Raw genomic sequence first — 23,247 nt, 5'->3', positions numbered from 1 at the left:
ACATTACATTTATGCTCAGTTTGGTAGGAATGTAATGTAAGTGATATTATATATTCATCAAAAAGTACATAATATCAGCTAATCCTGTGTTGATAGCATTAAATTTAATTGCTTGCTTAAGATTGGACCCATTCAATTTTTCTACTGTGAAGTTGTTTTCTTAATGATTAATTTGTACTCCATGGGATTACTTAAGGCTGAGGAGCTTCTGTTGATAGCACTTACATGAACTCCCTTCAAAATAGCACAGCCTATCTAACACGGAAACAGTAACTGAAAATGAATGCAGCTAAGCTCCCAAGTGTTTGTTTAATGAACAATTGATTCTGTTCTACAAAACTCTGAAAAGTATCAACATGGTGTACAAAGTCTATAATAATCATCCAAATTTAATGGCAGAACTCAGAAAGAATCAGAATCTGCTTTGAAAAACAATTTAAATATAAAAAGAATAGAAGCTTTATTATTCAGCCTAAGTGTACTATAATTAGTAGATGACATGGAAAATAATCTGAGTTGAGTGGGAGATTAAATAATAAATGAACTGGGGCCAAGCCATTGAGAACCAAAAAGGACTCAGGACAAAAGTGCAGAGAAAGAAAAACTGCCTATTAGTTGTAAACAGAGATGCTGTCCAGTAAACCACTCACTTTGAACAAGAAATAATCAAAAGAATTGCTGCACTGAGGTGGGTGACAAGAAAATCTTTCAAGGACATTACTTCTTCCTTCCTTTCTTTCTTTTTTAATAATTTTATTTCAATTACAAACAATCTTATTTTAAATATCAATCCCAGTTCCCTCTTACATCCATCCTCCCATGGCCCCCCATTAACCCTCTGCACCACTCCCCATACACTACCCAGGGAGGGTGAGTCCTTCCATGGGGAATCATCAAAGTCTGTCACATCATTTGGGGCATGGCCTAGGCCCTCCCCTGGTGCCTAGGCTAAGAGAGTATCCCTCCATGGGGAATGAGCCCCCAAAGTCCATCCGTGCATTAGGATAAACACTGGTTCTACTGCCAGAGGCCCCATAGACTGCCCAGGCCTCCTAACTGACATCCATGTTCAGGGGGCCTGGTTCAGTCCTATGCTGATTCCCCAGCTGTCAGACTGGGGTCTATGTGCTCCCACTTGCTCAGGTCACCTGTTTCTATGGGTTTCCCCAGCATCAGAGACCTTATTTCTTAACAAGGTAGTTTTTTAAATAAAAATCGCCTCCAACAGTGTAAAGGTAAATTTGATAGTAATAAATTATTTAGAATTTATCATTGCTTTGCTATCTTAGTATGGCTATTATCACTCTGCATGTATCTTGCACATGTGTTGAATATGCTCTATATTTTTAGATTTATTTATGTGTTTTCCTACTTGTATGTAGGGCACATATGTGCCCGGTACCAGCAGAGGTTCAGATAAGGACATCTGATCTCTTGGAACTAGAATTACTGGTGACTATGAGCTGCCATGAGGCTGCTAGGAACCAAGCCCAGGTCCTCTGTAAGAGCAGTGAGTGTTCTAAACCACTAAGCCATCTCCAGCCCACACTGCTCTTAAATGTGCTGATCTTGTACCACCTTATATCACAATGTATTATTCCTCTTTTTGCCCTGATACTCTAAAGGCCCAGAAGAATCGTTTTTATTTACTTATTAGTTTTTCTTACTTTACATATCGATCCCAGTTCCCTCTCCCTCCCATACCCCCTGAATCCCCCTTCCTTTCCCAATCCCACCCACTCCACTGGGAGGGTGAGGCCTTCCAGGAGGGTTCATCTAAATCTGTCAAGTCATTTGGAGTAAGGACTAGGCCCTCCTTCCTGCCTCTAGATTAAGGGAGTATCCCTCAATGGGGAATGTGCTTCCAAAGTCCTTTCGTGCACCAGGGATATATCCTGGTTCCACTGTCAAGAGGTCCCTTAGACTTCCCAGGCCTTCTGAGACCCACGTTCAGGGGGTCTGAGTTGGTATAATACTGGTTTCCCAGCTATCAGCCTGGGGGTCCATGAGCTCCCCCTTGTCCGGGTCAGCTGTCTCTGAACCCAGCAAAATCTTGATCTAGATCTTTTTGCTGTACCTGTCCATACAAGTTCAATTCTTGAAATTAAAGGTACAATGAGATGTCCCATCTCCTTTTAGAATTGTCTGTGTTGTTGGATTAAGTGGATTGTTTTAATAGCTTCATACTTTATATTATCATAAATTGAGGTTTAATTAATTAGAAATCCCAACTTACTGAGTGGTTTTCACCTCCCTTTGGCACACATATTAGCTTAGTTTCCCATTTGTTCTTTTAAATGTTCTACTTGTATATACTTGGCAGCACCTGAGCAATACCAAGCTTCCACACTTGCTAAGATGCTTTAGCCCTTTCACTCAACATCACCCTGACTCTTGTCTATTTGGCATTCCTGTTATGTTGAAGATAATACCAATTTATTCTCAGATATAGAAGAAATTGCTTCTAAATCATAGCTATTCTATACATTCTGTTAGTTCAGTGTTAAAAAAAAAAATGCCATGACTGTCTGTATCTGAATCATGAAACTGTAGGTAATTATAAATATATATTTTTTTTAATTAGAAAATCTGCAAAAACGTTATTTTTTTTTTTTTTGGAGACAGGGTTTTTCTGTGCCTTTGGAGCCTGTCCTGGAGCTAACTCTTGTAGACTAGGCTGGCCTCATACTCACAAAGATCCACCTGCCTCTGCCTCCCGAATGCTGGGATTTAAGGTGTGTAACACCACCTTATTACTATATAGAATATTATGACTATATAGAGTATAGTCCATGATCATGCTACTACATTTAATCCTATACTTACCATACACCAAGTACAATGTCCTACATATTTTTGTTGTTTCTTTAAGAACCTTTAATAACCCTCTTTATATATATATATATCCTCAATTTTGAGTATCTTCTGTCTTCTGTTGGTTTTCAACATAATTATTCTTTCAAATAGGCTATAATCAGAAAGTCTATGTATTACAAGGGGGAACTTCTCTCTTTTTGTACTATAATCTGTGTACCCCAGGTTGGGAAATGCTGTCTTAGAAGTTATTATATGGTTTGACCTGTATACTCTCTTGCAAATAGTAGAAGTTGATTCATTCTAAGGGTGTAATTACCCCTGTAACTATATCTCTGATTGCAAATGAATCTAAGTATAATTGCTAATATGTTTTTAAGTCTCAAAATAGATATGGCAAATATGTAGTATGATTGGTGCCACTTCCATCTCCTGTGCCTTAATAGACTTTCTGACATTTTCTCATAGAGTACAGCTATGACAGCATTTTTTTAAACATAGCTCTCTAAGCAGCCAACACAAACTAATGGGAATTAGCATATGAGAATATTATTTGCCATTTTGTTTTAGAAGGTGCAACTTTATGTAATACTTAGCTATCCTGAGGGCCTTAAAAAATAAGAAATACAAAATTTTAAACCTAGAATTCTGACATGATAGGATAAAAATTCTGTATGATAAGCCAGCTTCCTTTTGTTGCCCATATTCTGTCTGATCTCCAAAGGAACTGAAGGTATTCCAAAAGGATAGAGAAATAAACTCGTGTAAAAAGGGAATACTCAATTGCAACCTAGAACTGAGGACTCCAATACCACAACTAAATTTTAGATGTGAAGTCTGTCCTTATAAAAGGATTGTAGTATTGCACCTAAGTTAATGAACTAAAACTGTCTTTACAATAAGAACCAATTAAGAAATAGTATTATGCAGAAGTTCAGACATGATAGGAAGGTAAGCATGATGATATCACTGCATGTCTTCTTGTTAAATCATCATTAGAGAGAATTGTAACTTCATTCACTCAATCACAGAAATTAAGTGTTTGCTGTTACGGTGACAATTTTGGGATAAGGAACTATTATCATAGCATCTAGGTAGGGTTCAATCAAGTAATTGAAAGAGTCACAGAGTAATGCATTGTCTTGTAGAAATAGCAATTTATTTAGGTAATGTAAGAAAAAGTGCCATGGAGATTAAACTTTTCTATTGTGACTGTTCTTGTAATTTGCAATTCTAGCAAAATAACAACAGTGCCAATGCCATCTGGGCTGTCAGTCTTGCTTTTGTGAATTCTAAATATTAAAATGGCTAATGTCAGTCTACTGATTACTATGCCCATGCCTTCTTAAGACACAAGGAGTAAACAAGTATAATAAACAGTTATTAAGAACCTTTCCTCAAATAATGGTGAATCGTGTACTTTGTTTAGATCCAAGTTTAGTATAGCTTATGGAATTTCTTTAATTATATAGTCTGTGACAGCTGTTATTCATAAATTTGCGCTGCCGGGTGTCCTTGTCTCGCCCTCCTCTATTCTCTTTTCCTCCATTCTTCCCAACACAAAATAATTGAGACGATTAACAAAGTTCTTTTTCTCTTTCACATTAGATGCAACTCCAGTGGTACCTTCACGGGCGGCAACTCCAAGATCAGTAAGAAACAAGTCTCATGAAGGAATTACAAATTCTGTAATGCCTGAATGTAAGAATCCTTTCAAGTTAATGACGGGATCATCAAACGCCATGGGAAGACTATATGCGCAAGACCTGCCTGGAAGCCAGCAGCAAGAACTCCACCCTGTTTACCCCCGACAAAGGTTGGGCAGCAGTGAACATGGACAGAAATCTCCATTTCGTGGCAGCCATGGAGGCCTACCCAGCCCAGCATCATCAGGTTCCCAGATCTATGGAGATGGCTCTATCTCTCCGAGGACTGACCCACTTGGAAGCCCTGATGTCCTCACAAGAAATAACCCTGGTTTTCATGGGGCTCCCAATTCTAGTCCTATTCACCTGAATAGGACTCCTCTTTCTCCACCTTCAGTAATGCTACATGGTTCTCCCGTACAGTCATCTTGTGCCATGGCTGGAAGAACTAATATACCTCTTTCCCCAACCTTGACTACAAAGAGTCCAGTAATGAAAAAACCAATGTGTAATTTTTCAACTAATATGGAAATGCCACGAGCAATGTTCCACCACAAACCACCCCAAGGCCCACCTCCCCCTCCTCCACCTTCTTGTGCTCTTCAGAAAAAGCCATTAACATCTGAGAAAGATCCACTTGGCATTCTTGACCCTATTCCTAGTAAACCAGTGAACCAGAACCCTATTATCATTAATCCAACCAGTTTCCATTCAAATGTCCACTCTCAGGTACCTGTGATGAATGTAAGCATGCCTCCTGCTGTTGTTCCTTTGCCAAGTAATCTCCCTTTGCCAACTGTAAAACCTGGTCATATGAATCATGGGAGTCATGTACAAAGAATTCAGCATTCAGCTTCAACCTCCCTGTCCCCTTCTCCAGTGACATCCCCAGTGCACATGATGGGGACTGGAATTGGAAGGATTGAGGCATCGCCCCAAAGATCACGCTCATCTTCCACGTCATCAGATCATGGAAATTTCATGATGCCACCTGTAGGACCCCAGGCCACTTGTAGTGGCATCAAGGTTCCACCTAGGTCACCAAGGTCAACAATAGGTTCCCCAAGGCCATCAATGCCATCAAGCCCTTCTACCAAGTCTGATGGACATCATCAGTACAAGGATATCCCTAACCCATTAATTGCTGGAATGAGTAATGTACTTAATACCCCTAGCAGTGCAGCTTTTCCTACTGCATCTGCCGGAAATGGTTCTGTAAAGAGTCAGCCTGGTTTGCTGGGAATGCCTTTAAATCAGATCTTGAACCAGCACAATGCTGCCTCCTTTCCAGCAAGTAGTTTACTCTCAGCAGCAGCCAAAGCACAGCTAGCAAATCAAAACAAACTTGCTGGTAACAACAGTAGCAGCAGTAACAATTCTGGAGCTGTTGCCAGCAGTGGCAACACAGAAGGACATAGCACTTTAAACACCATGTTCCCTCCAACTGCCAACATGCTTCTCCCAACAGGTGAAGGTCAAAGTGGTCGAGCAGCACTAAGAGATAAGTTGATGTCTCAGCAAAAAGACTCATTACGGAAAAGAAAACAGCCGCCTACCACAGTGTTGAGTTTGCTCAGACAGTCTCAAATGGATAGTTCTGCAGTTCCTAAACCTGGACCCGACTTGCTAAGGAAGCAGGGGCAGGGGTCATTTCCCATAAGTTCAATGTCTCAGTTACTACAGTCTATGAGTTGTCAAAGCTCTCACTTGAGTAGCAATAGTACCCCGGGTTGTGGGGGATCAAATACTGCTTTGCCTTGCTCTGCTAACCAGCTGCATTTTCCAGATCCTAATATGAATTCCAGTGTTCTTCAGAATTCACTGACACAGAACATACCTTTAAGAGGGGAAGCTGTGCACTGCCACAATGCAAACACTAACTTTGTTCACAGTAACAGTCCAGTCCCCAACCACCATCTTGCAGGTTTAATAAATCAGATTCAGGCTAGCGGGAACTGTGGGATGCTCAGTCAGTCGGGCATGGCTTTAGGAAACTCATTACATCCCAATCCACCTCAGTCAAGAATTTCAGCGTCCTCCACTCCAGTGATACCAAACAGCGTTGTTAGCAGCTATAATCAAACAAGTGCTGAAGCAGGTATGATTTTACTAGAAAAAAGTACCCAAAGGTACTAAAGTTTTCTAACGTTTTTAAATTTTTGTACCAAAATATTTATTGATAAGAAATGTTCCTTTCCCCATTATGAAAATTCTCACTTCTTTGGTATTTATAATGTTATTTACAGAATACTAGAGACTTGTCTTTTGGAAAGAATACTAGCTAAGAGGAGTCCATGTGTTTTTGTTATTTGTTGTCCATCTATGTCAGTTTGAATATTGTTTGACTTTCACTTGATTTCATAACCATTGGACTGTACACTGCAAAAGCAGCCACAGAGGGCAAAGTCTCCTGGTTCATGGGACGTGTCCTTGGTCTTCGCCATATAAAAGTTGTTTTGGTTTATATACAGGTAAATGAAGCTCATCTTGGAAAATCCAAAATCACAAAAAAAAAAAAAAAAATGGATTTTTTTTTTCTTGCTGCTCTACAGAAATAGGTAAATAGGAAAGAATCACTAGAGGTTATGTAAAGTAGGATGCCATCTTCAAATGTGTTTCTTACCCTAGTTTTCTGTCCTTTAATGTTTAGTCAAGAAAACTCAAGAATGGATATTGGCTCCTTCTTTTTTAAAACAAAACAATTAATAATTTTAATTTTCTAATAAAATAAGGCTTTAAAACCTGATTTCCAGAAATTTTTTTAATCATGGAATTGATTTAAGTTTTCTCATAGAACTAAACTATATTTTTAGTGTCAGTATTCCAGTTTTGAACCCAAATTAAGTGTAAATCTTCATCCACTATTAATTGAGACATGTTTATGCAAAAATAGACACATTAGAAAAAATAACTATGTTTTTGTACAATAAAATCCTTAGAAATTATTATTTTAAAAAAAAATGTATCCTGGAACAGTAAAGAGGTAAACTAACTCAATCAGCAGAAAAGTTGATCATGGAAACATTAAAGAAAATACTCAAAACCCAGCACTGACAATTCCAGACTGTAGAGAACAAGGAAGAAATAAAAGATTTTTGCAGAAAGGAACACTAGCATTCATATTTAAAACCAGCAGGATTGAGAAACTGAATTTTTGGGGGATGGAGCTTGTAACTCAGTGATAAATCCCCTGTCCCCAGCACCACAGAATAAATAAAATCCAGATTGCTGGTACTGACAGAAAAACTGCTGACACCTTTGCTGATGTAGCTTCCCCGTGTAGACAGGCTTCATTATGCCATTGTGCTGGAAGAGTGTTATCATCCACATGTCTGTAAAGGTAATGTCAAATGTTCTCTTTCCTGGTATTCCCAGCTCATGCTGCCATCTTCACAGTTTGTGTTTTGTGTTGTTTTGGTGTCAGTTTTTGATGAAGAATTGTACAGTGATCTTTTGTGTTTAAAAAAAAAAAAGAGTGCAGTCTTAAATAATTTGAAATGAGTAGTGCCTTCTTGATATTCTTAATTTAAGGATTCTCATGAAACATTGTATTTAACGGGATAATTAAAGGGTGCATAGGGGGCTTCCAACTTTTCACGACTCATGCTGTTTTAGCTAAAACTGTACCAATAAAAGTTTAATATATGCACTTAGAAATTAAAACAACATAAAATTCATAAATGTTTTAAGATGTACCATATTTATTGATCATGCCTCAATTGTTTTGGTCAAGCATTACTAGTCTCATTTATTATTCAGTTTTGCTATCTTTTACCATAGTTTGCTTCATGTCAGGTCTACGTGGATATGTGAAAATGTTTGTTAGACTTATTTTATATAGCCTCAGTCATTTATTTTATTGTTCCGTTTATCAGTATAGACATCTGACCTAGATTGCTAGTGCTAGGGGTGTAAAGACACATGGGCTACAAGTTTACTAATGTAAGAAAAGCTTTAGCCTATGAGTAACTCAAAGATTAATAACAAATATTGGTCAGTGTAACAGATGTGACTGAGCATGTGTAGGCTAACATGACATACACAGTAAAAATCTAGGTCAGTTAAGAATTTGAAAATATTAGATCTAATAAAATTAAATAATAATTACCGTATAGAGGTCTGATTGCAGCTGGTTGTGAAAATGGATTAATTTACTGATGAACTCTTTTGAAGAGATAAATATTGAGAAGGGCTTTACCCCCATGATTCTTTTTGTTATGAAGTGAATTATGTCAGCTGAATGCTGTCATAATTGCTTAGCATATAAACCTGTTTACACTGATACTTGTTCTTTCATTAACACTCATTGAGCACTGAGTTTGGGCGTTGAGAATGAGGCAACAGAGGATAGTACAGCTCTCTGTAAGAGTATGGCAAAACACCTTTTGGTCTTTTGCTGTTGTTTTGAGATAAGATACATAGCTCATGCTCACCTCAAACTCATGGTCTTTCTGTCTCAGTCTCCTGAGTGCAGGGATTGAAAGCATGTGCTGCCATATTTTATTTGTAAAATGCTGCATATTGCTATCTTGGATTACTATTGTGTGCCAAGTGGTCCACTCATGTCATTATGATCTGTATAGTTGCCCATGGTATAAAATGTTGTCTTCATTTTACAGGTGAAAAACTTGAACCTCAGAGAACCTCACTATCCAAAACCCTATACCTAATCCAGGATTAGAACTCAGGTTTATCTGATCCTGAAATACCACCTTCCCAGCTACACAAGTTCATCTTAAGTGTTTTGTCTCCAGAAATACTGTTTTCCTTTTCAAATAGCACATTAAGTCATATGACAATCTACATGTGTATATTGTGAAATATACTTTTAGATAAAAAGTCAGTTCTTTTTGCTTTCTGTCTTTGGAGTCCGATATAATAGAACACAGGATTAGAATGTGTTTTGTCAGTACAGATGAGCTGTTTAGAATATCAAGAGAATTCCCCACATAGGTGGTCTCTGTGGGTGATGCATGGCATAATGGTGCAGTGGCAGACTGATAGGAAGTGGGGTCCAACTCTACTTTCCTAACAAAACCTAAGCACAGCTCAGGTGACCTACCTACTCCCGTGCCTTGTCCAGTCTTTTAAACAGCAGGTCAGAACTATGACATGAAGACATTAAGAAATGACTTGCTCTCATGCTTAATTCAATTGGTTACTGATTTTCAAAATCACTGTGTGTATATGAAGTAGGGAAAGTGCACATGTGCCATAGCACATGGGTGGAAGTCCAAGATAACTCATATGAAGTCTGCTCTCTACTTCTACCTTTAAGAGGACTCCAAGGACTGAACTCAGCCTTTACCCACCTGACCAACCATCTCTCTAGCCCCTCCAAATCTCCTTTAAGGAGATTCATTCTATCTTAAAAACTAAAGTTACTGGTTTTCAAGCCTATATGTGAATTCTGCATTCAACTTTGTAAGTATACAGTTCACTTATAGGAATGAGGCAGAGATTGTGGCAATTATATAAAAAATACTAAGTTTCTTTATTCTAAAAACTTAAGGCTATGTGTTTTATTAATTCTTTTGGGTGTTTTTAAGTTACCTCTCCATAAATACTTCTTAATATTTTATATTGAAGTTTGTGCAAGTGTCTCATCTTTTGAATATCAAATTGCAAGGGAGACCCAATATTTGCATTGAAAACATTTTAGTTTGTTCATAGCAGTAACATCCTTGCTGGTATGCTTAAACTGTCTAGCAATGTTCTGGTGAATCTGGAAACCAAACCTCAAAGTCCCCAGGCTCCAGTCCAGACACAGAATACCAAATACACTGTTCTGAAAATACAAAGTAGTGGACATTTAAAATAAATGCCAGGAGCCTGATACATGGCTTTGTCAGTGTTTGCTGTGCAAGCAGGGGACCTGAGTTTGGAGCCTTGGTGCCCTTGTAAAAAGCCATGGCACAGTCCTATAATACTAGTGTTTTAGGCAGAATACTAGTGTTTTAGGCAGAGACAGAAGGACCCCTGGGACTTGGTGGCCAGCTAACCTTTTAAATCAGTAAGCATTGAGTTTAATCAGAAAGCACAATGAAGAACAAAAAAGGAAAATAGCTTAGACTGACCTCCAAACCCATGTGCATACAAACTCATATCCACATACACACACACACACAGTGTTCAAGTTTTTAAGAAAAACAAAATTCACCACCTAAGTGTGGTGTTCTGGTTGGGGGGGGGGGTAGTCAAAAAGTCAAGTGTCCTTGACCAGCAAACTTTAGTAGACCCACATCCACTTACCAAATAACAAAAACACCTGTACCATTTCCCAGGCTCTGCCTAAATCCACACAGCTCTTCCCTCCCTTGGACTTTTCACAAAGTAGAAACAGGGATTTAAATCATTTTATGAGTATACTTAATAACTACACTGTTTCCAATATGATAAAGCCATTAAACTATTTCTACTATAAAATGCTTCTCATAATAAAAACAATCAGCTCCTCTTAACTCCATGAAATTATAATGCTCGGAGGGGCAAAAGTATGGGTTTGTGACAGAAAAGAAACTAACACATTTATTTGCCTTAACTCTTAACTCTATGCATTAACTCATCAGGATATAAATAAACCTATGAATAAATACATTGTTGTATGTACATATGTAAGTATGTATGTATATTTTTACTGCAAACAAAAATGTTTTCATTCAGCACAAAATCATGTTTGAAACTCAGGAGAGCTAATGAAATGACAGGTATGAGAGTTAAATATTGAGAGCACAAAACCCACTTAGTGTAAAAGACTATGACATATTTAAGTGTTAGCTATATGTGTTTATTTATTCTTGTAACATGCTAGTATAGAAAGCAAAGGTAAGCTATGCCCTGTGCTTTCCAGAAGAGACAAGTACAGACAGGTAGAGATGGCAAGTGTTGAGGGTACAGGTATAGTACATTTGTTAGCCTGAAGAAGGCGGCAGGGACACCGTGACAGTTGTAACTTAACTCATGCTAGTTTCTGTTGAAAGTATTTCAAACTAAGTTTTTAAAGCCTATATTTCCTTGTGAAAATTTAAAGTGATCTGTGTCAGACAACCAAACTGATTGAGAATATGTTATTTGGTTAAATTTTTGCAGAATGAACGAACCCTTTTTGTTGAAAGATGTTTTTACTATAAGCATTGTCTGTCCTTGAGAAGTTTCCTTATACCAGGGTTATACCACTTGTTTTGTTACATATTATAGGTTTAATGTTTTCTTGTATATAAAAGGAGTAAAAATGTTTTTACTTCAGACATTAAGTATATGTAATCAAGAATGATAATGAAACTCAGAGTGATATGATGTTTGCTGATTCAATGATCTATTTTGTACCTTTGAAGAAATAAATTGTTGTAGTGTACTAGTTGGGAGAAATTTATTCCATTGTAATATATTAAGCTCTCTTATACAGCTGTCAGTCTCTCAACTCTCTAGGGCATACCTACGCTATTATTTACCAAAATCTGGCCCAAAAACATGTAATAGTTTCATAAAGCATCCAGATTCTAGGATGTAATACTAACACTACAAAAAGTTGACTTATGAAAAATAATACTAAGACTTCATTTCCATTTTCATGTGGTACTAAATAACTCAAAATTGTGAGAATCTTACATTCTAGGAATTTAGCAGTCTCAATGCTAGCCATGCAAAAACTAAAAATTACTTTTTGCCATTAGACTTCTTACAAATTTAAAGTGAAATCTCACCTTTTACAAATTAGGAGTGAAACCAAAACAGAAACCCAAAAGAGCTACTGAAAGTCTCCTGAGTTTGGAAGTGGTCCTAGGAGATGTACCCATGGGCATGGGATGAACATTCATCTGATAACTTGGTGTGGGTCTCATAGGCAGCACAACTCCACAGGAACCCTTGCATACTTTAGTCTGATAATAGTCCCTTACACAACTCTGTAGACCATCCTTCAGAGACCTGATCATAAAGCAGTGTTTTTCAGTGTCTTCCCACTCAATAGAGCCTGCCACATGACTTGATAGGAAAAAGTGCTTGGTGCCCAGCCTGGCCATCTTAGGTGGATGCCCAGGACCCACATGGTGAAAGGGGAGAACCCACTCTAGCAAACTGTCCTCTGATCTTATGTCCACTATAACATCTACTCACATACAAATGCAAAATTAAGTTGTGTTTTGGGTTTTTTTTTTTTTGGTATTTTTGTTTGTTTTTTGTTTTGTTTTAGATATTTAGCATTACAGTTCACTAACCATTTTAATGTATAACAAATGAAAGTTTTATGAAAATGCTGTAGTTTACTCTCTTTAGCCTCACTCCATCTTGTTTACATCTTCCACATAAATATTCAGCCACAGTCATGACACACTGAAATGATTGTATCACCCACTAATGCTATAAGCTATAAGAAACAGTTTTCAAAAATAACACTATAGTGTTCTCCAAATTTTGTATTTTGCTTGTCAAAATACTAGTCAGAGCATAATAAATTGATTTTTGTAGTTCATTGACATGCCATACTAGTTTTAGAATATTCCTGAAGTAATTTGGTATTTATTGACCACCTGTAATAAACTAGGCACTTTTACAGCTGCAGATAAAACAGGGTGTAATAGAATACAAAGTTGACTATAATAAAAGTCCAGCATTGTCTGTTGAAGTGAAACTTCTAGTTGGTAATTAACAATGCCTTTTAATTCACTCATGCATGGTCAGAAAACAAATCCCACCAAGAGAGCTAACTCCTTTTTCAAGTCTTGCTATCACACAAATACCCTGTTTACCTAAAAACAAATAAACTTTGCTGCTTGGATACCTGACATTTTTCTAACATTTTTAAATGAATTCCAGTAGGTTCTGGGTTTGAGAAAGGAAGCAGGCTGGAACTGTAGCTTGTGGGTGGAACTGCTACACAGCATGCTTGAGGTCATAGTTCCATCCCCAGCTCCACAAGAGGACAGAGAGATAGAGTCACACACAATTGTTTTTTTCTCTGATGTCATTTCATCAGCATCCAACAACTGACCTTCTTATCATCCTGAGATTGAAGCCACAACTCTTTCTGCCCTCATTCCTCTCCTCCAGCATCTTGGCCCTCAAAGTCCAAGAGAATTTCCTGGGATCCAGCAACTGCCTTCTTCACCTTCAGTGTGCTTTTGTTTGGGGTCCCTTTCTCCCTTGTGAGAAACAAAACAGCCAGGGGTCCCTTCCTCTGTCTTCCTGTCCCTTAGAGAAGAATGTCAAGAATCTGCAGAAAGGTGAAGTTGATGTGTTTTTGTAAATGCACATTACTGTTACTAAGGCTTGAAAATAATAATAAAGTTTTCCTGGAATACCTAGTCTTCTCATAAAAATTGTCTTTCAACTTATTATGTTATCATTAAAAAAAGTCAGTCCTTTAAATGTAGAAGACGTGTCTTCATATTTCAGAGGGACTTTTGAAACTCACTAGGCCATGATATTTTATCTCTGGATTTGTTTTTATTAAGAATTACTTCTGACCCTGTAAGCAATGAAAGTACAGTTAGCAAAGTACATGATAAAGGTCAAACAGTGAAGGAATCGTTTCCATAAGACTTTTTTCTGAAGCCCTTGAGTTTCATGGATTAAAAAGGCAGTATTTGGCCATTTCAGTTTAGAAAATTCTTAGCACAAAATAATGCTTATTCAAAATTGGAGTTAGATGAACCATTTTTTTAAAGTACTTCATTTATGTGTTGGTATGGGCTTACATGTATCACAGTAGATATTAATGAAACTCAATCACAATGTGAACTTCTGTCAAGAATGTTGACAAGTGAGATAAATATGAAGAGGCGGGAGCAATTCTAAAGCTAATGCAAATTAGACATCTCAAGAACAAAATTAGTAATAATTTTGATGCTAAATGTATATACATATACACACCCTATACTCGAGCTTGTGAGTTGTGTGTGCATAAAATTTTTGTGCAGTACTCACTGAGAAAGGCAGCATGCCCACTCCCTCACCACACTAGACTGCCCACTTCTGCAGGTCGAGGCTAGAGGTCTGGCACCCCTGGAGTGGCTCTCCCTTTCTCCTGCTTTGAAAACAACACAACCAAGACAAGAAATTGTCACTTCATAGCAGTTGACACAAAGTAATCTTATGTTTCCTTATTAAGTGACTGGAAATTGCTAACTTCTTCCAAATACTTTTTGATTATTGGCAATATTTGATGAAATTCTCATCTTTATAAAAAACCTTCTTTAACACTTTACTTACATACTTCAACAAAATATAGAATTTTATGCAGAAGTCTGAAATGGGCTTATGAAATACTGCCTGTTTACAATTAGTGATGCAGAAATGTGTTGTCCAAATTGCCCTCCAATATAAACTTCTGTGCTAATTCAGGTTTCTCTTTGACTCTATGCATTAATGAATGTCTTAGGACTGTCCTTTGAGGTGGATGTCCCCTGCTGTGAGGTGACATTTAACTTCTTAAGATACTTGGGAGCCTTCTAAAGTAATTTGTCATTTTCAAGCCACCTATCTATTGTCCCCTATCTCCTGGCACTGGAGCAATAAGTTGGAAAGTCAATTTTCATCCATCCATGTTTGCATTTTTATTTCCTTTATAGACGTGAGTGCAAATATTAGGATCATAGTAGATTCATTCAACCAACAAACACTTTTTTAATCCAACCATGTGTCATGACTGTTACATCTTTGAAATACAAAGAGGCTTTGTAGTTTAATAGTTTAAAAATATGTATTCAAATATTTGTGTAAACTGGAAGGTTTAACCTTGGGCTGGGGGAGTTGGGGTATGTAAAACCCATACACACATTTCAGATACTTTGTATTTGTGAAACACAGGACTCATTATACTTCATCCACCTTTCTGTATTTTAAAAAATTATTTTGCTCTACTTAGAAGCATTTTTATCTCTTTTCATCTCTCAAATGCCTGATCAAATATGTAGTTTTATCATTTGTGCCATTTTCTCACACACAGTTTTATAATTGTCCCCTTGATGTGTATGTCTGTATAGCTGTTACAGCCCTTACCATGTTGTAGTCTCATTATCATAGCTAATATATACACAACATTCAAAAATTCCTACCTTGTAATTACATATTTGAGATGATAGAAGAGTAGGAAATTAATACATTTGACACTTTACCTACATTCTGAGTTCCAGCAAGAAAAATAGCAGGGTTTTTAAACTTGTGTCACTATTTCAATCCTATTTTCCAACAGAATGTACCTATTTGTTGGACTCATTTGTTAGAAATTGGAGAAAATTAATATATATTTATATTTATATATGTGTGTGAATCCATACCTTACCTTTATAAAACTTAGACTCAGCTGTTCTTGTTGTCAGGGTAAAAAATAAAAACCCACAGTGACTGTGCTTTTAATTATAATTTCTCAAGAATATTTAGATGGAGAGAGCTTTTATAGTGTTATCCCCAAATGACTACTTCCTTGAATCATAAATATGAATGCTTCTCAGTGGCAAATTAAAGTAATAAAAAATAATCTCTAAGGAAAACTGTCATCTACAAAGCCTTGCTACATATATGCTTAATATTTTGAAAATGTACTCTGCATGTGGTCAGAAGAATGGCAAGAACCACATTTAAGTATGTATGTCATTATTATTTAGCAGGTAGAAAAACTGACAGTGATAGTGATTCCTAGTAAATAAGACTCACTGGCTCATTTAAAAGATGCTTTCCAGATGCAAATGATGAAATGTATGTATGGAAATGGCAATTTTAAGATGCAATGAAATATTTAAGGTGTTGATTGTTTTGTGAAAAAAATCTGAATTAATATTTAAGGAGTTGTATACCGTGTGCCTGATTCAGTATTCTGTATGCCTTCTTACCCTAATCTTTGTGAGCATGTCATTATTTCATGATAATATTTCATAAATATTTATGTATGTTCAAAAAGCTTTTTTTTTAATCAAAGCCTTTAAATAAATACTGAGAGCTTTAAAAAAAAAAAAAAACAGACTATGACATATGGGAAAACAGAAACCATTGTTCTAAAAGCATTCTGCAGGTGGTGTTGGTAGTACTGGTTTGAGTTACCACCTCACCACCATCCTGCTGACATCAGGGATAAGGACAATGAATCCCCTTTTATTTGTGTAGACTTTTCAACTGACAAGCCCTTTTTTACCTCTTTTTGATTCTCATAGAAATCATAACAGTGGTAGAATTTTTCCAATAATACTCTAGAATAAATTTCCTTAGAAAAAAATTCAGTGATACCTGGGTGTGTTGGTATGTGCCTAGAATCCTAGTATCCACAAAGCTAAGGCAGGAGGATCACACACTTAAGGCCATCTGGGCAACTTGAAAAAAAAAAAAAAACCTATCTTAAAATAAGAAAAATCAGTGGTGTAATTCTGGGGTTTGAGGGTTTAGGTTTAATCATCTATCACAAACACACATGCGCACACACACACAAATTAGTAGCAAGGTATATGGGAAAATGCTCATCTTTGTGATGATGGAAATCAAAATATAAATGCTAAACTTTATTAGTATGGCTTAATAAATGCAGTCATTTTACATACTAGATAATGTTAAAACATAACCACATGACGGTGGCGCACGCCTTTAATCCCAAAACTCGGGAGGCAGAGGCAGGTAGAGCTCTGTGAGTTTGAGGCCAGCCTGGTCTATGAAGCTACACAGAGAAACCTGTCTTGAAAAACAAAACAAACATAACTAAAAATATATACAAGAAAATACCTTATTTTTACTATTGCACAGATATGAAAACATTCATATACTATCAAAATTACTGATTATTAATTATTTTTCATTGTTAAAAATAGTGTATTAGTAAGAAACAAGTACTATTATATACTAAGGAATATAAATTGAATTGTATTGATTATTTCATTGGAGGGCAGTTTGACAATATATACTAAAGTTTTGTGACTCTGGAATTCCATGTTCAAGAATGTATCCTTAGAAAATAATTATGTAGCTCTGTGTCGTGGCTTACAACTTTAATCTCAGCACTTGGGAGACAGAGAATCTGTGAGTTTGAGGCCAGCATGGTCTACATAAAGAGTCCCATGTTGGGCAGGGATACCACACTGAGACTCTATTTTTAAAAAGCAAAAAGAAAAGAAAAGACATAAAAAAATAGGCAATAGTTATTGAAGTGTCACCAGTAATTGTTTTCAAAGTATTGTAAAATAGTTGAAAACAAAACATTCATGATTATAGGTTGGTTAAATAATCATATACTAATACATGAAACTAGTAAAATGGTTCAGTATATATCAATTAAAAAGGAAAGGTATTCCCTAAATTGATAAATGAAAAGTTACAAAGTTAAAGCACAATTCTGATTTATTTTAAAAACGTGGGTTTAAATGTGTATGTATTAGGGAGAGAGAGTATGTATACCTGGATGTATATATACATACTAGTATGGAAAATCAGAAAACCATGGAATAAAATGTTTGATATTTTGTATTGACATAGTTGATTTTTTATCTGCTCTATATTTTATGTATATCCTAGTTTTAAGGGAATTTGTTTTGTTCATTAAAAGAAAGTACTTATCTTAAAATAAGACCTTTTTTAAAGTGAAAAGGTATGATTTGGAAAATAAGGAAGCTTTTTTTTTTTTTGTACCAAACTGAATGGATAAGCTGTAACATCCTTGCCCAGCTTTACTTTGTGCAGCTATGGAGAGAAACCTATTTGCTTTTCAGCAAATTTGTTCAATACACTTATTTTCAAAATCAAGTTCATTAACAGATGTCAAATCATCTATGATACACTTAATCTACTTACAGTGAAGTAGAGCAAAGTGAGATGTATCTTAGGAAAGTTTATGGGTAGTCTTGCTTACCATCCACAACTAATATCAGTGTTTCTTTTTTCTCATTTTAGGTGGTCCAAGCCTACCATCCTCCATAGCTATAGCTGGCAGCAACCACCCTGCCATCACAAAGACAACATCTGTTCTCCAAGATGGTGTCATAGTCACCACCGCAGCTGGAAACCCACTGCAGAGTCAGCTGCCCATTGGGAGTGATTTTCCTTTTGTTGGCCAGGAGCATGCCCTTCATTTTCCATCCAACAGCACTTCAAACAACCATCTTCCACACCCCTTGAACCCCAGCCTCCTCAGTTCTCTACCTATCTCTTTGCCAGTGAATCAACAGCATCTCCTAAACCAGAATCTATTAAATATCCTCCAGCCTTCAGCAGGAGAAGGCAAGTCTGAGATCAACCTCCACCCTTTAGGTTTTCTCAACCCGAATGTAAACGCTGCTTTAGCTTTTCTCTCCAGTGACATGGATGGGCAGGTATTACAACCTGTCCATTTTCAGCTTCTAGCAGCCCTGCTTCAGAACCAAGCCCAAGCAGCTGCCATGCTTCCCCTGCCATCTCTCAATCTGAGCATCTCAGATCTTTTGCAACAGCAAAATACCCCTTTACCCCTATTAACACAGATGATAGCCCCATCAGACCATTTGCCAAGCAATCAGTCAAACAACAGCCGAGCTGAGACCCTTATAACCAGCCCCCTGGGAAACCCTTTACCGAGCTTTACAGGCAGTGACACTACCTTTAACCCCCTGCTCCTCCCAGCTGTCACTGGGGCCTCGGGATTAATGGCCTTGAATCCCCAGCTGTTGGGAGGTGTCCTGAACTCAGCATCGGCCAACACCGCTAATCATCCAGAGGTTTCCATAGCAACCTCCTCCCAGGCCACCACTACCACAACCACTACATCATCAGCAGTGGCAGCACTGACTGTCTCAACACTTGGTGGGACAGCAGTGGTGTCAATGGCAGAAACATTGCTGAATATATCTAATAATGCTGGGAATCCACCTGGTCCAGCTAAACTCAACAGTAACTCTGTGGTGCCACAGCTACTTAACCCTCTACTGGGGACAGGTCTGCTTGGTAAGTTAAAAAATTTTTCACAAAGTTTTTTTTTTTTTTTTTTAAGAAACGTTTTTCTAATTCTCTTTTCTCCTTTTTAAAACTCCATTTTGTCACACTATTTTTAAATATGTTTTTATTATGTCACAGCTTATTTAAGGAATTAAATATAACAACACCCACACAAAACTATAGCTAAACAAACATGAAATGGCTTTTTCCTTTTCTCCAATTCTAGCCTTAGTTAAATACCACTATAATCTGCTTTCTCTTATCTTCTAATTCTGATGCCACCTAAACCTAACCTACCCATCATTCTCTTCAGCCAAAAGCAGTCTGCATCTTCTAAAGCGCCTTTATTTCTATGTTAGTTGGTGTGGCATCACAGGGTTGGTATGAGCAGCTGCACTAGGATGGGGAGCTTCCAGGTGAACCCTGAGAGGCCAAGCTAAAAAGTACAGTCATGAAAATACTCCAAGCTGAGGTTTCCCCCAAGATCAAGGAAATTGTCCCTCAAAATAATACTAAATTTCCTCAGAATTGTCATTTTTTATAGTTATGTATTTGTGCCATAAAAACAAAGTCCTTCACATAGATTGGCTTATCAAAAAAAAAATGTTGAAAATGCTGTCAAGTATTTATAATGATGGGGGCAGGTAACAATTGGGGGAAGCAGAGGAGTGTCCATGAAGCCCAGAAATAGAAGCAAGTATACATGATATCACGAGCATCTTGATACACTACAAAACTCATTACTCAGATTGCTATATTTTATGGGAACTTTTATAATACAGTACAATTAGTTTTGTCTAGACCTAAAATAGTTGTAGTTAAATAATTCAAAAATCATAATAGACATGTATGTCTCATTACAAAGCTTTTCCCAAAACTTTAACAATTTTAAACAATTCTGAATTTTAAATATAAACATAACCAGTTATTATCGCTATTCATCAATGTTATTGATTTTAAAATCTTTGTAACAACTAGATATTGTTAGGTTTCTTCACAGTTTTAATTTTAGCTAACATTTTAATCCAAAGCAAAAATGCCTATTTCTAAACTAAGTCTCTAGTTTAATGTGGTGGTATTTATTGCTGTTAAGACTGAGATTTTATAAATGAGACTGTCATTCCTGCTCTGTTTCCAAGTAGTCAACTACTTAATGATTACTAAAGAAATTTTTTAACTTTTAATTGTAGTTCTAATAATAATAGACATAGGAAATCATTTAACTCTGAAACTTATTAATAACAACGAAGTCTTCTTTATGTGATATAAAATACAAAGTGAGTCATGCAGATAGAACTAAATGCTAAAGGTACTCATGGCTAAGTGAGGCTGATAAAATGGCCAAATTACCCACATAAGTTCAGCTTTTAGTTTTTGTTTCAGGAGTTCTCAGGTGCAAAAATAACCCTAAGATCTCTGAAGAAACACAATGACTTATACTTTATATTTTTCAAAACTATAGGTGATATATCATCAATAAACAATTCTTTGAATAATCATCAACTGAATCATCTACAGTCGCTGTTAAACAGCAGTCAGATGTTTCCTCCGAGTCAACAGCAGCAGCAACAGCAGCACCTACTCCAGGGACACCAGAATCTCCAGGCCTTCCAAGGACAGCCCACAGTCCCTTGCCCAGCTAACAATAACCCCATGGCTTGTCTGTTTCAGAACTTCCAGGTACTTTCCTTCTACATGTGATTTTAGCTGAAAACAATGTCTGGTTTTATTGAAAGAATGAGAGCGAAGGAATGAAAAAGTGAGCTATATACCCAAGTCTATTGACAGTAATTTCTTAATATTGAGTATTGTTAAACATTCCAGTCTTTTGTGTAAATATAATTCTATTTTTTCTAAGTCATAGTCTTATTGGAATTGTGAGTAAAAACTGATAGTTTTACCCTCCTATGCCCTTTTGTGCCTTGTGACCACATTACTTTCATGATTAATACCTACCTACTTCCTTCAGTGCTAGCTTTCACCACACTCTGTCCTCTTGGCATAGGCCATATGGTCTTCTACTTCTACAAAGATGCTTAGCATATTAAATATTATATAGAAAGAGTAATATTATGTAAATGTAAGAATAAAATATACAAGTTTTTTTTAAAAAAAAAAAAAGGATAGGGCTCACTATGTAATACAAGCTAGATCCTTCTCAGACTCCCCCCTCATGCTGGATTTATAGGCATGCACCATCATAGACAATAAATAATTAAACAGAGAAAGATCTTTAATCAAAACATAAAACCAGTAGGTCAAAAGAAAACAATGTATAACCAATACTAAAAATTAATTTCTATATGATCAAAGATATTCTGAAGTTAGAACATTAGCTCCTATAAATCAAGAAGTAAAAAAGGACAAATGACTAGAAAAATAAGGAAAAAATATAATCAGAGAATTCACAGAAAATGAATTATGAATTATTGATAAACATGAAAGAATAACCCATTATGTACATTACTGTGTATGTCAGATTGATGATATCCACTACTGGTAAAGGCTGAAGAAGTCCTCACTTTCATTGTTGTTGGTTCATATGAATTCTGACTAAGCTGTGTTAGCCTGTTTTTTATTTCATGGTGGAGTTCAAACCTAAGGCCTTGTACAGCTGGAAAAATGCTCTCCCATTGAGCTGCATATTCAGCCTGGCTTGTTTATTTTGGAGGATAATTTGGTAGTTTATCAAGTTTTAAAGCCTATTTGTATATACGTGTACACACACACACACATTAGTTCAAATGTGAACAGAAGAGCATATAACAAAGCATTTATTACAACATGGAGTCAGAAATTAAAAGTTACTTAGCCTTAATGATTCAGAAAATATTTATGTTACATAATGCTTATCTGTAAAAGCTTAAAAGATTAGCCAGGTTTATTTAATCCAATATGCAGAGACCTGCAAAACTACAAAATTCTAACACTGGAGTATTGGCAGAAGAGAGGCATAGTACATACGTTGAAGGGGTAGAAAGGAAGGGAAGAAGAGAAATGAGGTGTTTACCTACGAGCTTTAATATTTTTAAGTATTACCCAGGATGTACTACAACAGCAGTTTCCTCTGAGAAAGGAAGTAAGATCAGACGGAGTAGGATAGGAAAGTGCTGGACTGAGTGAAGAGTGGTGATGACTACATATTTCACCAATAATGAAATATTCACAAATGTATAATAAATTAATTCATAGTGGGATATGTACATGCCTGTATCACCAAGAAAGCAAGCTAAAGCCTGAAGCCACATCATTAGACTTCATCATTAAGACATGAGAGTGGCTCAGTAGAATGCAGTTTAAGGAGAGTGGTGGCAGCAGAGTCAGATTGCAATGGTTAGAATGAAGAATGGGACATTGAGAAGTACAAAGTGAGTTGTTTCAAAAACCAAACTGTGAAGAGCAAGAGAAGTGGGGTGGTGCTCCAAGGGGAACATCATGTTGAGCACTAACTTCCTTAATGGGGAGAGATGCACATAATTATATGCTAAAAAAGAAGAGGTAAAACAGTACATGGAAATAAACACGAAGGGAAGAAGGCAAGATCCCGTTTTCCTTCTGCCCTTCATAGAGCAGATGGAGAACTGGACAAGATCTAAAAAAGGCATAACTTCTGGGAAAGGTGTACTATTAAGGACCAGTGAATATCAGAGTGTAACACATCTTATCATGAGTTCTGTTTTCTCTGGTAAGTAGGGCTATCCACCAAGAATAGGGTGGGAGATGATATGGCAAATAGCTTGAAGACTTAGAAGATTTGAGTAGTTGTGGAGAAAATGATATCTGACTGGAAGATCATAGGATTGAAGGAGCAGCAACAGGCCATAGTTCATGTTAGGAACAATAAATTCGTACTCATAAAATACTTTACCTTCCTGTGGATATAGACAAAACCAGAAGTTAAAAT

The 23,247-nt window shown here is 36.7% G+C and overlaps 1 protein-coding gene across 3 annotated transcripts in view; it reads left to right on the top strand.

Annotated features, from left to right (window-relative positions):
• The window catches only part of Mbd5 (methyl-CpG binding domain protein 5), a 115,894-nt gene that overhangs the window by 62,698 nt on the left and 29,949 nt on the right, over positions 1-23,247 (top strand). For 2 of the 3 annotated variants that reach the window (XR_007834548.1, XM_051184725.1), the window contains exons 6-8: positions 4,423-6,558; positions 18,327-19,352; positions 20,806-21,023. Coding sequence is in view for 2 of the 3 variants with exons in the window: in XM_051184725.1 (XP_051040682.1) it covers positions 4,423-6,558; positions 18,327-19,352; positions 20,806-21,023 (3,380 nt within the window). In the remaining variant the exon portion in view is untranslated. The remainder of the gene's footprint in view (positions 1-4,422; positions 6,559-18,326; positions 19,353-20,805; positions 21,024-23,247) is intronic. The other variant, XM_051184726.1, reaches the window with a different exon arrangement.

The sequence above is a fragment of the Phodopus roborovskii genome, unplaced genomic scaffold, assembly GCF_943737965.1.
Source record: "Phodopus roborovskii unplaced genomic scaffold, PHOROB, whole genome shotgun sequence".
Classification (NCBI taxonomy): Eukaryota; Metazoa; Chordata; class Mammalia; order Rodentia; family Cricetidae; genus Phodopus; species Phodopus roborovskii.
The sequence above is the reverse complement of the archived record's forward strand: the minus strand, read 5'-3'. Positions and strand labels throughout refer to the sequence as shown.